Source organism: Anarhichas minor, unplaced genomic scaffold (assembly GCF_050575085.1).
Source record: "Anarhichas minor isolate MPS153535 unplaced genomic scaffold, ASM5057508v1 ptg000026l, whole genome shotgun sequence".
NCBI classification, from domain to species: domain Eukaryota; kingdom Metazoa; phylum Chordata; class Actinopteri; order Perciformes; family Anarhichadidae; genus Anarhichas; species Anarhichas minor.
Window position 1 is genome coordinate 4047565 of NW_027466472.1, and position 20292 is coordinate 4067856.

The following is a 20292-nucleotide window of genomic DNA, read 5'->3' on the forward strand; positions in this document are numbered from 1 at the left end:
TGATGTGAGTGGTGGAGCAAGGGAGAGAGAGAGAGAGAGCATGAGAGAGAAGTAAAGGGGGAGGGGGCGGGGGGGGGGGGGGGGGGGCAAGTGAGCACTGAAGAGACTGAGAATGGATGGGCAAGCGAGAAACTGTGCGAGCGAGAGAGAAAGAGTGAGCGTGTGTGTGTGTGCTCAGAGTCAGCAGCGGAGACACAGAAAGTCTACGGGCTCACTTCAACAAGAGAGCGTGTGAGGCAGCGCTGACCGCCGACAACTCTGAAGATTAACACAGACGGGAAGGAGACTCGTAGAGAGACAGAGAAGAGGAGGAATCAGCAGAAGAAGAGACGGACTGAAGTGAAGACAGACTACCAGCCTTCCACTGGTAAAAGGAGACACCACTGAGGGACCGTAGCATCCGTCCCCCCGAGCAGCACAGAGGAGCACTGTCTCATCTCGTGCATGTGTTTGTGCCTGCCAACTTCAATTTCACACTCGCCCACTGTTTTTCGTAGGTTTTGCCCTCAACACTCCACAGTCATGATCCCTTGGGTCCTTCTGCTCCTGTGGATCTCCGGACATGGTAAGTTTTCCAGATTAAGTTGCTTATTCATCACATCTCGCGTGCTTGTGACTGCTGTGTGACTTGCTGGCTGGGAACGGTGTCTCCGAATTCATCTTGCTGTGATGTTTATCCTACCATCGTTGTGTTGACACGCTTATACTATAGCGCTCCTATGTGCACTGTTAGGTCTGATGCCTAACGAGAAAGGAGGAAATAAAGTAGTTTTGGCGGTCCTGGGGCTGTAAATAGTTGTACGCTGCACTCTTTCCCATCAGTAGTTCATCGTAGGCTTCAGACTAGACAAGTTAAATGCTTCCTATGCAGGCTTTATATTGCTGTCCCACACATTGACACACACAAACGAAGCCCTTTAACCCTAGATCAGCTCAGTCAAGCGTTCAGTCCTGAGTCACATTGTTTTGAAATGACAGCCCTTCCCCGTTGAGTCCAACTACGGGGGGTCTGGGCAAAAGGAAAGAGAGAGAAAAAGTTCAACGGCAAAGCGCTTTTGGAAGGCAGACTCATGAGTAAAGCCTGGCAGCTCCAGCCCTTTGGACAGTATCCGCTGTCGTTATTTTCATTCCTAGACAGTCTGTTTGTGGACAGAATGAGGATGGATTAGTTGTTTCCCCAGCTTGCCACCAGGTGGTTGTCTTTGGAAGACAATAGAGGTGGAGTAAAGTACAGCAGAACTCTACCTCTGTGGTGTCTGTGGGATTTGGATGAAACGGACGCACACAGGGCTGAATCCGACAGTGGGTATTTGTCAGCTCCTAGCGCCATGCCGGGCCCACAGCGAGCTCCCTGCTTTAAGCTCCGCAGGGTCGGGGGTCAATGACACAGCGGCCACCTCTCTTTCAAAGTGTGACCCCGTCGCGTCGGACTACATTCTAAGGAGGGCACTGCATGAATGAATTTGTGTGTCTGCGTGTCTATGCGTGTGCGTGTTTAGCTGTGTCCCAGAGGGAGTTGTAACCTTTTTCACAGAAAAGGCAAAATGTCCGAATATGAGGTCTCAGTTTGTTGACACGTGTCGAAATTTAAAGCTCAAAGTCGCTAACACAACAACAAAAGACACGAGAACATTTTCTACGGCATTAATTGATTTACAGCCTATCACATTTAGATATATAAAATAAAACACCACTCATCAAATAGAACAATTTGCTGTGATTCTACTTTCCTGCTGGCTCATTATTCATGAAGAAAAGAGAATAAATTGATAATATCAGCAGAGACTAATTTGAAAAAAGACTGGAGTGATGCCGCTTCGAATTCTCTCTTTGCTTCTCCCGTGCTTTAACGGGAGAGATGGTGTCAGCTGTGTTATCTATTTTCTTTATGACTTCTTTATGGACTGTGCGTGACCTGGGACAGTTGCACAAGCTGTCCACCCAGAGATTGGACAGAGTCAAGGCAATGGACGCTTTCTCTCTAGGTCGTGGCCTTCGTTACGGGGCAGTTATAGTACGTCAGACACGGTGCTGAGGCTGTAAGCATTACTGATGTGGCTGCTTTGCAGTATCCTCTCCCTCTTATTTCATTGTCAAGTATTTCTGTACCATCTGTGCGTACTGTGACGCAGATATACATGATCAGTCATTAGTCTCTTCTTCTACACTCTGTTCAGCATCTGTTGAGTTTTCAATCCACAACTTACTGCGGCTGCATTGCCCTGCTTTTTCAATTTCTTGCAAGTTAATTCCTTGTATCACGTCCTAGTTATATTATACATACAAACTGCAGTGGGGGTTTGATTCATTGCCATGCACACATTAATTCTGACTTGTATTCTGTGACAATCACATTTTCATTCACATGTCATCACAGGCTTAGCCCAGGTTATAGGAGAAACGAACACCGTATCTGCGGCAGCAGCAGCTGGAATGAGGCGACTGCTGCAACTGGAATGAGAAGGGATTGCTGTGTATTTCAGCACAGTTGGTTATTACCATAAAATAAAACACTTCTTTCCCCGCCAGGTAAACGGGGGATAACAACCTACCTTCTCTATGCGTGCCTCCGAGGAGTAAAAAAAGTGCTTCCCTGTAGCTTACTGTCGTTGAACAAATTACGGGTCTGTTTATGTGCCGAGTCGGAGTCAGCAAAAAGCAGCAGAAAACAATTTAAATTTTATGAACAGGGGGACAGAGGGGAGTTGCGGCCATAGCAGTCATATACTTAGACGCAGTTATCCTGCGAGAGCGCAAGAAAGACGGGGAGAAATGAGAGAGTGAGCAAGAGAGAAGAGTCGGCCCATATGCAGAGGCACTGGGCACTTTTCCTCCCTCAACTTTGGTCTGGAGCAAAAAAAAAGAAAAGAGAGGGAGACTTAGCAGAAGGAAAGTTGCTGCGAGACGCTCCTGACTGTGCTGTTACCTCATCGAGGGCACCTTTTACTTCGCTGTCACCTCTCCTGCCAGTGACAGATGACACAGCAGCAGTCAGGAGGATCTGGGAGACTCCTGGAACACATTCACCTCTGGCCAAACTTATCCAGGACCTCGTCCATCTCCTCGCACCACCTCTTACCCATTTTTCCTTCGATCCAATCAATTTTTTTTATTATTTTGCTGTGCGATGCACTGTGACTGAGAACCCTAGCCTCTGTCGGGGGAAAGGGTAATTTATGTGAGAGCATTATGTCCCGGGGGAGGAGGGGCAGTTTAAGAATCGTCTTGTCCTGGATGTGCCAGGCTCTGAAGAAAATGTGCTTGAGAAAAATCACACATTGGCATTGTTAAGTGTATGGGCTCAGTTCTTCTCCCCCTCTGCCTCTTTTCCTCTGCGTCTCTCTTTTCTCTGTTCTTCTTTCTCTGAATGACACCTTGTGAAATTTATATGGAAACTGTCTCGGCCACTTGGTTTTTGGTCCACTGTCTCAGGGAAATTAAATATTGACTATCCTCGAGTCAAGGTTTGCCCACTAGGGGCAGTGCTGCTGCACAGGAATGAAATCCCAATCTTCCTAAAAATCTCCCCCAATCGCCTTCATTAAATCCCAGCCTTTCGTGTCAGAAACCCCGATTTCACCACCCAGCCAGACTAAGCTGTTTCTTAGTCCTGGAAAGCATGTCTTAGCACCCCCAACAGCCCCAATTTCATTTACTGCTGTCTATTAACTGCTGACTGACGACTCTAAATCCGCTTTTCATGGGCGCCAGGCTTTGATACATATTTCTCAACCAAAGTATAATTAAATGTCTTTCCAATGTCATGTCTGGATGTGTGAATTTTTTATAGACGGAGAAATCATTCTCACTTCTCCAAAGGGAAAGAAAAAAGAGATACAGCCCATTACGCTGCACAACACTACTCAAACATAAATACCAATTTTCTGCCTCATTATTATGAATAGTTATTTGTAAGCAGGGCGCACTGCAGTTTTATGGACAGATTATGACTGTGATGACTCAGAGGTATTCAATTGATTTATCCCCATTCTATCAGAATGCTAAAACCAATATACATTGTCTTACATGTTGTCATAAGCCATACATCATATTTCCAGCTCAAGTAAGATGACTTAAAACCACAGAACACAGACTGAATATGTCTGTATTCAGACAGGAGTCTGGGTGCAAGCCTGGTAAGAAACACGGAAGTGTCCTTTCCTGTTTGTATGACTTGCCCTCACCATACATGGCAGTTGGTATAAGTAATGCTAATCCTGTCTGGATTATGCCATACAAACACAGTGAGTGACAGATGATGCCATCAGTTTCTGATGGGTCCCAGTGGCATGCAGTTTGTTTTCTTGTTTGTGCTTCATGTCCCATCAAGGCTAGCCCGCTTAAGTCACCTCAGCCACTGTGACCCCTGCTCATTTCTGTGCCACGATAGATTAAGCCCCCTGTAATCCTTCTGAGCCGAGTGCCCTGTTGGATATTTATGGTAATAAGTAAACATATGAATAAATAATCTAAGAGGCTGCTGCTGGACAGCTCGAACTTGTAAGTCCCAAATGTTTGGCAGTAGTTGTCGCAAACAACGAGATATGCTGTTTCCAAGAAAAAATTGTTTTGGCTAAGACTTTATCTAACACTAGATACATATATCAAAAAACAAAGAGATGGACATGTGTTCATGTAAGAGCACAACCTTCCAAATCTTTCAGTTGCAGGCAGTGCCAAATTAAAAATGCAGAATTTGAGTAAGTGCAGTATATCCGGTGACTGCAGTACTGGATGAAAGCCTCACTTCGAGTCTGTCAGGATTCAGGTCAGCCAGGGAAGCGAATATGATTAGTTTGGAGGGTTCTTGGAAAACCAGGCAATGATCTGCTTCCTCTCTTGCAGCCAGTCAACAAAATCAAGCTGTTTACAGTCGGGCTTCATTATCCATCTAGAAGACTCTCTTACCAGCCCCAACAGTTTTCTTTAGTACCAACCAATCAACCCCCAAGCGCCTCATCTCCTCTCTCCCTGAGACCCTGCTGCTGGATCTCATTCCTCAGGGATGAATTTATCCAGATTGGAGCACTCAGCAAAAGGGCATTATCCCGGATTACATGTCCGTTGGACGGCAGTGTTAAGTAATTCAACCAGATGCTGTTGTGATCACTAGGTCACCTGCAAAGACAGGGTTAGCAGCTACACTTATTCATTGACGTATCTCCACCCACCTGAGACTTTATCCTTGGATGACAGGAAGAGACATAGTTGGACCGCAATGATTTTTAGGAAGCATGTAAGAGGACCATTAAATGTCGGGAATTGTGCGGAAGCCCTTTCTAAACCTAGTCAGGATTTTATTTGGTAACAGATTATGGGATGGATTAATGGCTTCTAAATTGCAGTTTAATGCACATGAAACAACAAGTAAAGCGTCTAAAGTCGGCTCCACAGGGCTGTGTGTGTTAAGTTGTTGGGGTGCTGTGAGTAGAGTAGTGGTGGATCATACTGTGTTATTTTTCCTTGAAGAGGACAAAGCATCGGCACAGCGGGGCTTAAAGAAAAAAAAAATGTTGGTGTTTTTAGCTTGACTGTGTCTATTTTCTGCTAATCCCATTCCTACCTAGCGGAGGATTTGATAAATAGAGTTTTTAACTCACTACTGGGATCTGTTGAACACTGCTGCTCAACAAGGTGGGTTCAAACCGTGTAACAATACAAAGTTTGTTCCTTTCTTGTCAAAAACCTGCTTCGCAAACCTGAGGCATTAATACGACTTTTCTTCAAGACATTCACAATGAGGAAGTTTTCATTTTGTCTCACTTTCAGCCTTCACGTCTCACTTTTCACCCTTTTAACTGAATGAAAGTTCTCTCCACAGGGTTGCATGGATTACATTTTTTTCAAATAGAGATTATATGGAGCTACTTTCCTTCCAAAACTTAACAAACAAAGACAATATATTTTACCAATGCTCTACGATTCACTAACAAACACAGTGTGGTTTTGAAATACAGAACACCATTAACACGATACATTTTGTTTTGCAAATACAAAACATACCTATCGAAAACAATGAACCACATATTTCCAATGCTTCGGAAACAAATATATCTTACAACTACAAAAAGATATATATCCTACAAAGAATAAAAAAATATCATCTGACTTTTGGCACAATCGTTCCGCTGTGACTGTGCCGAGTCGTTCGCCCTCCACAACAGTAGGTGGCGCTATGGGGCAATTTAAATGCACTGAGGGTTTGAAAACGGCCTTGCAATAACCAAAACATAAAAGGACAACAAATTACGGTGAGTGGCTAAACTATATAATACCTATGTCAATTAATTGAGGATTGTCTGACAGATCGGCTAAGTGAGTGTTATTGTTAAAAGAAGACGATGCCAACACTGTAGATCACCAACATTGTTTATTAACAGGTAACTTTATTGTAACCTATGATGAAACGATAACTCTTTATTGAAACAGCTATTCAAATGTATACCTCTTTCAATTTATAAGATCTTGCTAATCTTGTGTTATTCCAATTATGTTTTTCTTTCTCCCTGGTAAGTTGCTAGTGTGATCTTTGCTTCAGATTAAAGTTATACTAATGTAATGAAGTCATGAATCAACTGTATTACTGATGCCTCTATATGACCTACATGAGTAAACGAGATCATCACGGAAATGATTGTTTGTTTCTATATAGTTATTATTTATGCTTTTCACCGGTAGCACCTTCGATTCCCGCAAAACCAGATAAAAACATGCAGCTTCACCATAAACTCCTTCAGCTCAGACTCCAGCAGGTCCTCTGGTTACATGGTTTTGCCCGTTTCAGGAGTTATACTGTATAGAGGCAATGAGAAAAAGGCACTTACTCCTTATATTCAAAACAGAAAAAGATCCATAAACACAGAGTTCTGCTATTGTTAGATGCATTTCTAGAAATAAAGTGCACCTTTGTTACCATGCACGGTTGACGTCATTGTGTTTGAGTCAACATCTGTCGTGCAAACAAGAAAACAAGGTTATGCAGGTGATGTTTTTTCCCCCGTTTTGCTCACACATTTTACTAGCAAACAAAATGTTGAAAAAACAAAGTGTTGGAAAAATATATCTTTTGCCATTTTGGATGTTCTCCTTTCATTATTTTTCTATTCATTTTCAAAAGTGTATTCATAGTGATACAGTCAATTATTTTAAACTATATTTACCTTAGACTACAATCTAGAATAAAGCTAAGAGTTGTGATGTTTGTAATAAATACATATTTTAGCTTTTTACAGTAATGCCAACTGGGCAGGTTAGGTTATATACATTCATTGCCATACATAAAACAAGTTGGTCAATGGCAATTTCACAGGACAGCAACACAAGACATGCTCTGATATATCTGCCAAAGTTTGTATGTGACATGAATTTACATATATATCACTTAAATATGAAGATAATACAGTGAAATACATTTTATCTTTGGAGAAATGCGGCTTCACTAATAATTACAATATTCAATTGAATTACTCAGAGTGTTAGTCACACAGAATTGATTCGTAAACTTGACACCTGGGTCAGTGCAGCTTTAAGTCTGAAGGTCAAGGTTTATATCTTGTGCATGATTAGTGTTGTCGCTCTAGCTGAGCAGTATGTCGAGCACATACACCCGACCTCATTTTGAAACACGGTCACTTATGTATGTTGTTACATACTCCTAAGAGGCTGATGCATGGTCAGTAATGTACATGTATACGCAGAGAGCTTTTGTAACCGCTTGCATGCCTGGCTGACTAATTAGTATGTAAGAAAACATTCATGTATGATTTGACTTGTCCTGATCACTGGGAGAGTGCTATCGGCGCAGTAAATCACATGCAAGCACCGACCGCCGCACAGGGCTGTGACCTGTGTCATGTTGCGTTTCCCCGCTATTACTCGAAACATTTGTGAGTAAACCAGCCAGCCAATGCATCGACATGCTTGTGAAGGGCTGTTAGGAAGGAGCGAAGAAGATGCATGTGGTGCTTCAGCACAGGAGGCACTTGAGGAATTGGGTTGCTGATCTGATAACGACTTCCTAGTGTTTGGCGGGAAGTTTCTGGTACAGCTCAATATCACACCTGGATGAAGTCGCCCGTCTCTCCTCTGCCCCGTTTTCTCCCCATCACTTCCTCTGCTCCTCACTGTCCCGGCGTTCTCATGCGAAAGGTTCATAACAATGGCTCATGCCTGCACGCTTTCTCATGCATTTGGTGTGTGTATAGCATGTGAGCCTGTGTGGCGTCTGCGCATTTGCTACTGTGCCACGATAATTACAGCTGCAAGCCTCGAATGGCAATATAAATGCAAATCAGCCTTTTAACTTGTACAAGCAGAATCAGGGGAGGGAGAAGCTTCTCACCTGTGAATGAATGCGGATGTGTCTCTGCCTGCCATTACAACTGCAGCGCATGTTTTGAAAACGACAATGGCAATAAGATAGCATGTACGGTACCTCCCTTTGTTAGTAAACCTTGGGGCTGTTGCATGTGTCTGGACTCCAATATAATAAAGTCCACTCTTGGGAACAGTTGTAAAACACCATGGTGTGGGGCGGTCAAACGTACTGATATGCCTCTGGCACTACCACCCTACTTGCTTCCATTTCAGTAGACGCATCTAAATTGTGCTCAGCAGTGCTAAACGGAAGGGCTCGATACCTTTTATTTTATAAACGGATAAGAAAATATTTCCCTCTATGGTACCCAGACACCAATAGTGAGAAGCATGGCTTTTTGAAAGGCTATTTGATCTGGCACTGAAACCAAACGATGTTTTATTCAGGGAAGCACATCAGACACAATAGCAGCACAAACTTGCTCTTGATTGAAGCAAAAACTTTTGAAATACGCAAAGGGGGAATGTGAAGCTTTGAAAATGAAAAATGTCTGCCACCCTCCCCCAACTTTCCCACACACTATGTAGATGTGCATGTATTTTTTTTTTCTCTCTTTTTTTTTTTTTTTTTCACCAGATGCCAAATGAGGCTTGGAGCCACCTGCCTGTCCCACTAAGACAATTGGGCAATTGGGAAGAAAGGGCCATTCACTAGTGAAGATCGCAATGTTTGCATTGGAGCCAGAAACTGCCCTGCTTATAACCCCTCCCCCACAAAACACTCTTTCAACACCACTAATCTTGGCACTGCGCCAACTCCGCTCCTATCTGTGTGTTTGTTGAGGGAATGCAGGAGAATTTATCAGCAGTCGTAGGAAATCTTCGACACGGGGTGCTTGGTTTGCATGTTGATAGAAAATCCTTCTATTGGACCCAGATGAATTCAGCGTGAGCCCTGTGGCTCTGTGTCATAACAGTTGTTTACGAGGCAAAGCTTCTTCTGGCACAGCCGTCCCACAAGAAGACATGTATTGAAAGACACACACACACACACACACACACACACACACACACACTCTATACCTCACTCGCATTACCAAAGAGCAATCTGCCAGAGCACAATAACGGATAAGAAACCCTGAAGTGTGTGAGCAGTGAGGGCTGAACAGTATTGCTAGGTTCTATAACATGCTACAAATTAAGGTTTGTATTGATTCTCAAACATTCATATATCCTTATATAAGAAAATAGCTGTATTGATTGCAAGCCTGTGAGTCTGATGATTCTTTAATATGGTACTGCTGGGATTCACTCTGCCCACTTTAATGTGCAGCCTATTTTTATACACAATAATAATGTGGTGCCACAAGCAAGATCAGCTAAAGGCAATCCTTAGATAGATTCCACTGCTCTGGGTCCCTGCCACACTGCACCTTTCAGTGCCTTCTATCTTAAGTTCTTTCTTTTTCCGCTGGGATCCTGAAACTGATGTCAGAAACCTGATAAAATAAACAAAGTGAATTAATGTATGCTGTAATTAATTTTTAGGGGCCACTCCAATATTCACTTTGCTGATTTGGAGGTTGAAGAGCTCTTGTCGCACTCTCTGATTTTTATTTTATTTTATCAAGTGCAATTTAATATTGTGGAGGCTGGCCCAGGCACTGAAAAAAATGCTAATGCACATTGTGGAATTTAAATGATTTGCTATCCTTTCAAATCTGTTGGCAGGGGTTTCAATCTGGCTGGCGTCCTGGGGGGAAATTCACAGTGGTCATTGCTCAATCCCTGGGGGACATTAGTGCAAATCACAAAGGGGCGCAGAAGTCATTTCAGTTTTCCACTTTCCTTTGGCCGCCGCCCAATGCTAAATGGCATAGGACTGGCTCGCAATACTGGGCAGGGCAACCCTTTTGCCTCCCTCGGTCTCTAACCTTTTAAACCTGATTTAATCAAATCAAAATACCACAGCGCAGACCCATTTGAGACAAGCTGAAGTCCAACAGTTGAGGAAGCAGATGGCCTTGGGCTGAACCAAGGGCAGGACCATCCATTACTTCCTCTGCAACCAAGACCACAGCGATACAGAAAATGCCTGTGGTGCACGATGATGAACGGACTCCTCATCAGAGATTGGATTAGAGTGGCAAGAGAGAGAGCCCTAAAAGCAATGCGCAGTTTATTGAAGCCTTATCGAAAGCGATAATGTTACTAGAGAAAGGCCTGTGTAATGACTGATGAATGGACAGCGCCCTGTAAAGAACTAACATCAGGTGAGATGGGTATGGTGGATAGGCAGATCTGCCGTGAGCAACTCATCTTCTTTTAAGAGCAGGAAGTAGGACCAGGGGATAGTTGCAATAAAATGGACTGTCAATCACTGGCATCCTGGTTACCCTGCAGTATCATCATCACAGGTGTATCTAGTTTAGAGAGGCTCAGTGCTCAGGTTCACTGCAATTTAGGTCCCATTTCATCACTGATACCCATGAGGCGTTTTGGGGAAAATGGTAGCAGTGTTATTGCCAAGATTTGTAGTCTCCCTGGAAGCACTGATCTCTGCGGTGGTTGGGTTTGTGATATATGGAATCTAAGTCTGACCATGCACTGTCTTTGTATATAACATTCTTTATCTAGGGGAATGTGGAGGGAGATGGTCACTACTGATGCACAGAAAATAGAGTGAGAAGTAAGAGGAAAATAGAAAGTAAATCTGAAGGATTTCATGGTGTCATTGGGGGGAAAGAAAAGCATTTAGGTAAAACTTGTTCTCATTTATTTTCAGGATGACTAGAGGATTTCCTCTCAGCAGAAAGGCAATGTTATCTTACAATAGACGGATGATGGTAATGACAACACAATGGCTTCCAAGGTAAACAAATATATCTAGCGCTCGGCAAATAAAGTTAGAGGAGAAGAAAGAAAGAAAAATCTCTAAAGGGAGAGCATTCTTGTAGCAAATTAAACATATCTGCGTCTTGCAGCCGTAATCCTTAATGCCAGTGTGTTTGTTCTCTCGGTATAATATTTGCGCACATGTACAAAGAAGCGCAAATGCGATTATTCCTCACTTTCATTGTATGCTAATTTTATTACTTCATATTGTTTGCCTATCTTAGTCTAAACAGATTTGGTTCACACTACTTCATAACGCTTTTTTCAAGGGAAACCCTGTTGTTTGTATACATACGGATATATATTCATATATAATATATTCATATATATTACATATATATATATATATATATATTCATATATTATATATATATATATAACAGGGTTTCCATTGAAAAAATGTTATGAAGTAGTGTGAACCAAATCTGTTTCGACTAAGATATATATATATATATATATATATATATATATATACACATATGTAGGATGTTCAGGAGTGTCCCCGACCCCCCCCAACTCTTCCAGTCCTCCAACTCCTGACCCCGAAACTTTCCCCAGGTTATGAGCGTGAATTATTAACAAGGCTTTCATTAAAAAAATGCAATTTGCTCAGATTCAGCAGAAACTCCAACACAACCTCATTTGAAACAGAGAAACGATCTCATGCATTTATGTTGAATCTCCTGCAGTCCCCTCCAGATGGGTGAGCTCCACAATGAGTGGAGAGTTCATGGCTTGTCGTCAACTGTCGATCCTCATCGGCAGGCTCTCTGTAACTTCATAATGCTGACTTTTTTTTTTTTTTGCTTTGAGATGTATAGAATCAGTTAAATTTGTGTTAATATAGTATTCGATACATTGGACCTAAATTGACCAGTAAAAAAACAATGCAATCTGTCCACACTAATTTCTAACATTGCAAAAAAATAAATAAAATACAGCTATAAGTAACGTGTTCTGACCCTTTAGATTCATCAAGACCAAAGACACTTCAGATACAAAAATAGTGATATGTCTTCTCGCTGGCATTAGCTGAAGGACAATCCTTAAAAGAGAGCCTTCTGTGGGTCTGGGGATTGGCATTGTTATTGTTTACTCCAAAGCAGACATCTTTTAGCTTCTCCCTCATCTCTGATCCTTTTGATCAGCACCTCCATATTGGATATAAAATGGAGAATGAACCGCTCTGCAATACAAGTGACTTTCAGAGTTCTGTGACTCTTTGAAGGCTGCCAAACAAGTGTCTTTCATCTCAAAAACCAGCAGCTGCCTTGTACAAAAGAAGAGCAGGACAAAATGAGAGAGAGAGGCAGTATCCAGGGCTGGGAAATGAAATAGTGAAGATTGTGGGGTCTCTTTGTGATCTCATTTTCCTCTAATGCCTCCTGTGAGGGAAATGACATGTACTTCATACAGCATTGATAGGCGGGCATCTGTCAAACATCCTGAACCTGGACTAGGGTGAGAACAAAAAAAAAAAGGCAACTTAGCAAGCCAAGCAGACTGTTTACTTTCCGGAAAATCATGCTAATTCCTTCCATCGTTAATGAGATGACAAACCAAAAATGTGTTGCATGCATGAATGGGCCTCAACAGGTAATGCAGAATGAATCTCAGAGACATACTGATGCTATTGCAATCTGTCTCTCATTTGATTAAGCTCCCCTTTTTCCACCAAGAGCCATTATATCTCTCTGCTGTCTCAGCATACATGTGGGTATCATGCTTTGAAGATGCTGATGCTTCGATTGAGTTGAGCAATAAACATCCTGACCGTCATGCATGTATGGAGTGAGCGGAACAGGCAGTGAATAAAACAGAAACAATTGGCAACAATGAAGAAAAAATGAGGCTCATACTCCCAGAATCTGATATCCTTGAATTAATGATGGAACAGGAGCAGTAGTGTTCCCCCACTGCGACATGAACTAGATTTCAACCGAGAGCTCCCTGGAGGTGAGGGCCGGCATCTCTCTGACAGGACATCTGGTCCCTGAGCATGGCCACCAGGGGGTCGATGTCGCCACCTTAATTGTAATGTCTCCCTCTTTCGCCCTGTTAAAAAACTAGGGCAGCTTTCCATAAAAGGAGAAGGGGAAGGGGGGAGCCTCCATTTGCAGGGCCGTGTCGGCATGCCACATCATTTACAGCTGACGGCTCTAATAAATTACAGCAACAGATCGCTGTGAACAAACAAAGCTTAATGGGAATAAAGTGAGAATTATCAGCCAAGATATGAAAGGACAAAAAATAATTCGATTAGTGCAAAGAGGGTGGATGAAAGGATGTCAGGCCCACATAACGCAAGCATTAACTGGGCAAATTGCCACTTTGAGAGATAGGAAATGTTTTGTACTCATTGCAGCTTCTGTTGAAAATGGAGAAGAATGAGAGAATCCTTGAGCAGACCTATCACAAGTCCTCAGAATCCCCCCCTCCATCATTCTCCTCCCCCTTTTTTTGTTTTGCCTTCCAGAAAAAAAAGAAATCTGCAGATTGTTCTGCTCCGTAGGACCCTTGCTCCATCAATTCAGCCAGGCCAGAGATTGTCTGGAAGCCATTGTTGTTAAAATGCTTAGACATGTGGAAGAGGACAAGACGAGATGGGAGTAGGGTGAAGTGGTATGTCGGGGGAAGCAATTGTCAGGTGCTATCAGTTTGAAAGCTGTCCATTTAGAGACCTCTGAAAGAAAGGCAGGTCAGAAAGGTTCCAAATGGACCACTCGGACTTTGTGACTTTGACTTGGGGAAAAAGTAAAACACAAAATAAGTCAAATGCGAGATGAAAATTACAACCAGCCAATATTTAAAGTGCAAAAGAGCCCCTTTAGAACTGACAGGTGCACAGTGAGTGATGTTAAACCTAATTTGAAAGAATGAAAGCTCCCAGCTTGGCAAAGTGAACACACTGCCTCTGAGTCATATCCATTTGATAGAAACCAGGTAACTTGGCAGCATGGGCAGTTAATGCCAATCATAGATTATCTTGTGACATTAAACACAGGTTTCCTCAATCCAGTCAATTTTTTTATCATTATTATTTTTTTTAAATTAATTTAAAAAGACGTGATTTTGAATTAATTTAATTGTATTACTAACATTTAAATTAATTTTGATTTCCAAAAGGCCCTCAGCTTTGTTAGCAATGATATCCGGCCTTTTTTAGAAAAGGCTTTCTGTCCAAGTTTAAACAGGTCCCTAAAGAAGAGAGACTGATAGGGGGATTGCCATTTGGCTTTTCCAGAACAAAAAATAAATCATTTTTTAGTTCTCAGTGGAGTGGTTGAAGATGTTGCATTAAATAGGGAAGGATCTGAGCCCTGCGGGGAGGTCCTTAACCACGGGCTGAAGTTGTCTCTAGCCCACTTTGTTAGCCAGAATGTATTGGACCTGAGCCAAGGCTAGCCGGCACCACGGACGTAGAATCCCATTGCTTTCATAATGAGCTCTGAAAAAGAACTCAAGAGGTCAGACACCACGGGACTCTGATGAAAACTAATTGAGAATGTCACTCAATAACAATAAACCAATAAGCAGAACTGCTTCCTCTTTATGCATGGGAGCTGTTTGGGTAAGCACTTATAGTGGAACCAGGAGGGTATCTAGGGGAGAGGGGTGTGAGGCGTAATGTGTGTGCCTGGGGGACACTGTACATCCTGCTTTTGAAGCCACATTTTTTTGTGTATTTATGTCGTCGCATATTCTCATGTTTGTGTGTGTCCCTGCATGCACCTGTGCGCGTGCGTCTCTGCACGCCTTGTGTGTGGGCATGTACTCTACGGAGTTTGTGCACTTAGTCTTTGTGCGGATGCATGTGTGTGAGTGTGAAGAGACCACAGAGGGCCATCCAACAGAGAGCACTGCATTTCGAAAGGTGCCACAATGAGTTTGTCACAGAGAGCGTAAACCTGAGGAGAAAGGGACTGCGGAGAGAGAGGGAGACTTTCCCCAGGCACCTAGAGTCTGTCAGACTGATTAAGTCACACGGCTGCAGTAAGAGTTGGGGAAACTCAACCAGAGCATGCTAGGGGAGAATAGTATGACAGCAAAGAAATAAAGAAATAAATAGCCACATGTCAGTACTAACATGATTTCATGTCACATGTGCACTTTCTTATACCTGACCCTGGAGACTCATGCCTGGACACTGTACACCAGCATGCATCCCATCATCCCACCCCGCAGCTTCCTCACCCTCAGGCGACATAAAGCAGGTCAGGGGCATCTTAAAGTTCACGAAATGTAACATGACAGGACAACTCGAACATATGCCTGTGTGCCAGTGAAGCAAATAGATGACTGATGGCAGATGTGTTTTAAGAGAAAGGGAGAAAATGCAGTATAGCTAAGACTAAATCTGTCTTTCTCTCCCCTACCTTCGGTCTGCTTTACGTTTCTTCTCAGACATACAACAAATGTGTCAAAAGCTGCATGTTTTTACTTGAGAATGTGAGGTTCTATACCTATTTCTGAAATATAAACGTAATACCAGCCCACTTGCAGGGCTGTCACTGCTGCTGTATGTGTCAGAAATGCCAAGGACCTTGGTGCCCTCGAGAAAGAATGGCAGTCTATGATGCCACGTGGCCGAATCATCCACCAGACTAAAAGATGAACTCTTGTTATTTGTTCAGGGGACGCTGGCTGCTCTGAGATGCCCTACTTGGTCTCTATCTCTCTCAATCCGTCACTCTCTGCAACGCTAAGGAGCACTGCAGACTTTGTTGGTACATAGCAGAAGGGCAGCATCATTAACAATACTGAAGGCTACCCACATAGAAAACTTTTGGCATAAAGTGCAAATGAGACAAGAGATGTGGAATGGCTTCCGGTAATGCCCTCAGTAAAGCCAGGTACGTGGTTGATATTGCTCACTAGCTGGAAATGTAAAAAAAGGCTGCAATCTCTACTTAGTCCTCCCACGACTGGCCACCCCCATACTGAAATTAACATCACTCGTCCTCTCCTCCACCGTCTCTACAGTCCCACTGTTATGCCAAAGCGCAAACTATAGCACCTCTAGCATCACATACTAATTGCTCAGTATTCGAGGAGAGAAAAGGGCTCCCTGAATTAAGAGTCATTTAGCGAGACACTGAGTTCAGCACAGCACCGCATTGCCTACGAGCATATCTCCTTTGTCTGCATAGAGCTCTAAAAGTGTGGTGCCAAATGAAAACGGGCTCTCTCCACATTATGATTCAAATTCAAACCTGTGCTTAGTTTCGCGTGTAGTTGCTATGGCAGAACAAAACAGCACAGTTAATAGGTTCAAAGTATTCCGTCAAACAAGAAACAAGAAAACTACCTTTGTGAGTAAATATGGCAAAATCAATGTGTACTAAACACTGCTTTGGTCTTTGCACAGATTTTAATTTTTCAGACAAGAACTTGATTCAGCTGTGTTGCTTTCAAAGGGAATTGAAACAGATTTCTCAGTATTGAGGAGCACGGCAGGAAGTTCTTTTTTTCCCCTCACACTGGTGCAAACAATGGGGGCAGTGTGCGCCTTTGATCAAGGGCATGTTGATGACAATGAGAAATCTGCAGGCTGTCCCAAGAGTGTTGTAACCCTACCTTCAAAGTACACTTGTTTTTCCTTCCCAGCATCCTCTTTCTCTGCTGCTTCCTTCACTGTGTCGACTGAATCTTTTATTTTGTCAAGATCAGTCAGCAACACCGACAAACATCACAGAACTGAAACCGCTTATTAGAAATGTTGACAACGTTTTTGTCCAATTTGCAACGCAAACAGACAATTAACAAACAAGTAAATTAATTATGTCTTCAGTATTCATACATGTTAATAAAAAAAGTAATTATGTATCGCTAAATGAATACTACGGCTTCATGACTGTGATGTGGTCGCTGAGTCTACATGGTGTCATTTTGGATATGTGTCCATGCGTTGATGTGTTTTTAGTGGAAATGTGATCAGTGTTGGAGGGCCAATTCCTCTTTCTGGTCCATCTCCAGTTTTATTAAGGCCATCCACTGACACTTTATCGTGCCCTCTGTCTCAGCTGGATCAGCGAGATGGGCATGAAGAGCAATGCATTATGACTGGTCTGGGACCAACCCCAATGCTGGGGCTGGGTCAAGGTCTGGGCTAGAGACACCAGCTGGGTCCCTCTGCCACTTGCAATACATACTTGGATAGCATCATATAACTGCAGACAGCATGCGGGGGTCATAGTGACGGACACTTGTAGACCACTTTGATTATATCACAGAGTTCCCTGATCTATCTATCTCTTTCTCTCGCTCTCTCTTGACTTTGTATTTAATTGGAAATCACCTCTAACTAACAATAGCCTGGTCACTCTAATTAGGCAGATAATGTGTATCGGTGTCTTACGATTGATTCTTGTGGTTTGAACATATAGAGGCTTAATTAGGAACCTTTCCAATGTGCCTGCCTTAAATAAGCCTTTAATTAAGACTCCCATTAGGCTCTAAGAGCTTGCAAATTAGTGGATCCTCAAATATACAGATATAGGTCTTTGGACACTCAACCTTCGTCATGGGAGGCACGTGTCAACCCACTTAAGTGTTTATTGCACTACGGATTGGAAAATTGCAAAAAAAAAAAAAAAGGTTACTTAATTTAACACTTTGATCATGTAGAATTGACAGACACGAATCATTGAAAGCTCTAATTTGTTTACTAGAGAAAGTGACATATTCAATACAACACAATGCATTGGAGGAATCGAACCGCAAACAGATGACAAAATGGTTTTCCCCTTTTTGAGCATGAATGTGCTCGACACATTACTGGTGGAAATTTGCCTGTTTGGTTTTGCAGTCCATTATCTTTTAGTGTTGAAATTACGGCCTAAGGTGGAAGAAATGTCTAGAGGAACACCAAAAACACCAATCGTGCCAGTAGTTGTTAAGGTATAGTGTGGTTTCTTTGGACTAACAATTGACAAAAAAAAAAAATCCAGCAGAATAACATTACTAGTCGTTGGCTGGAAAATGTAAAGAATATGCCCACTGAGCCAGACACAGAGCCAGCGCAGCTCTTTAATCCAGGCACCCCTTTTTTTTCGCTCCTCCTTGCAGAGTGCTCTCAACCTGCTACGAAATTGAATTTTCCACCCCTCTGTGTACGTGAACCAGCCAAGCACTGCATTGTCAGAGTACTCAATTAGCTCCCAAGGCGGAAGCCAAAATGTTTTCCAACAGCAAATGTATTCTTCACAGGACAAGCTCTCATTAGCATAATGCTTCTGTTCTTATAGCATAGTTAGAGTGCCTTCCCAAGGTTGAAAACAAAACCAGCAAAAAACAACATTATGCTTTAATATCACTGTCCCTCCATGCCATATCATATAATACTCAGGGGTAGTGTAGCCTCCAGTAAAGAGAAATGTTAACCTCTGCTTAAAATATCTCATTAGCATTAGTAAATACCCTTACTTGTGTTCAGCACCTGACAGAGACACTCTGTAAGGGCCTGCATCCCTTCCTTTTCTTCACATCTGAATTTGCATGATACATACAGCACTCCTCAGAGTCTCGTAGAACTTGTAAAAACCAATGTGGAAATGTAGTTGTCCTATTTTCTTATTGGAAAAGCCGAGCATAGAGAATGCAGGTTCCTGTAATAAATCATGAGAACAAAGGAGATCTCAGGCTTCCAGAACAGATAATTCTCACTGAAAGTTGTAAGTTTTGCAGAAAATTAATCGTGTTGTTTACTGAATGTGCTGGCATTGAAACAGTTGGCTGAAGCATTAGGAATAATCTGCACTGACATGTAGCTAAACAGTTCTCTGACAATGTGACATTGAAGTCAAACAACTATGAAAACTTTCTGTTTCCCAATTGACTGTCTGAAAGGAGGCAATAGAAAAGAAAAGAAAAGCGTACAGACAAAAGCAAGTCTCAACAACTGGAGACCGTCAGTAGCAATGGCAACCCTTAGTTGGAACCCACACACTCACTTTTGTTTGACCAAAGTGGCACTGTGGCAGCAACTGAGTCGATGTAGAACAAGCGGCCATATAGTCGGGGGTTTGTAATCTTGCCTGCTAGTGCCCTTTGGTTTCCACTCACTCTCATTTCTAAGGTTCCGCCAACTCCAAATTTAGAGCTCCTGTGTTTGTCACCTGCCCTGGGCCTTATATATCACCCCAACACACCCACAGACATGACAGCTCCCATCACCCAGATAAGGCATGGATATGAAATGGGATGTGTGGGGGGGGGTTGTTAATGGTTTGTGGTGGTGGGAGTCTCACTCACACCACACACTGGTGTAAATTGTGCCGACAGCTAATTTCTCGCAGAAGTTCCTGTCACAAAGATTGGGCAGAGATCAAAAGTGAGACGAAGTGTCACTCTGACAAAACAGCTTAAAGTGAGTGGGACTGCAGGCAAGGCAAGGTGAAATGGGTAATGGCGTTCCCTGTTATCCCTTCCGTGTTATTCCCCCCCTCCCCTAATTTTCCTTTTTTAATTGAACCTTATCTTTTACAATTTTCTCGTAATTATTATTTCTTTAATTTATTTAAAGGGAATCTAATAATGAACCTGCCAGTGGTCATAAAATGAAGCATCTTTTTTATTTTCCGTGTGCATGGGATTGCTGATGGAATTATCTTGTGTTTTTAACATGAAAAGTGTTTAAAAAAAAAAAAAGTGAATGAGTTAATTAAATTGATTTACTTCATAGTCATGCTATTCAATTTGAGGTTGAAGTAATTAGAGGTAAGAAAGGGTAAAAATGAATGGAACTGGCTGCATGTTGTCTCAGTGGAAATCAGAGTTGCAAGAACATACATTAATGCTGAGACGTTAACCATCAAGAATAAGATTAGAAAAACAGTCCCATCGTCCTATATGTTTGTATCCCTGAAGGCTAAACTGTTGAATGGCTTTGTAGACAGAGGTGTGTGTGTGTGTGTGAGACTGTGTGTGTGAGAATGCCCACTTTCAAAGTGGGCATTTGTATCTTCTGTAAAGCTTCAGAGTTAACCTTCCCGAGGCTATTAATGGAGCACTCAGATTAGTGCGCCCTCTATAAGGCAGAGACAGCACCAGGATTAACCTTGTTTTAAATGTGCCATTTGA

At 42.5% G+C, this 20292-nt stretch overlaps 1 protein-coding gene across 1 annotated transcript in view; it reads left to right on the forward strand.

Annotated features, from left to right (window-relative positions):
- The first annotated feature begins 444 nt into the window (after window positions 1–444).
- kirrel3b (kirre like nephrin family adhesion molecule 3b) overlaps window positions 445–20292 on the forward strand; it is a 152512-nt gene continuing 132664 nt past the window's right edge. Inside the window, exon 1 of the mRNA XM_076100965.1 lies at window positions 445–565. Within this exon, the coding sequence (XP_075957080.1) occupies window positions 445–565 (121 nt within the window). The remainder of the gene's footprint in view (window positions 566–20292) is intronic.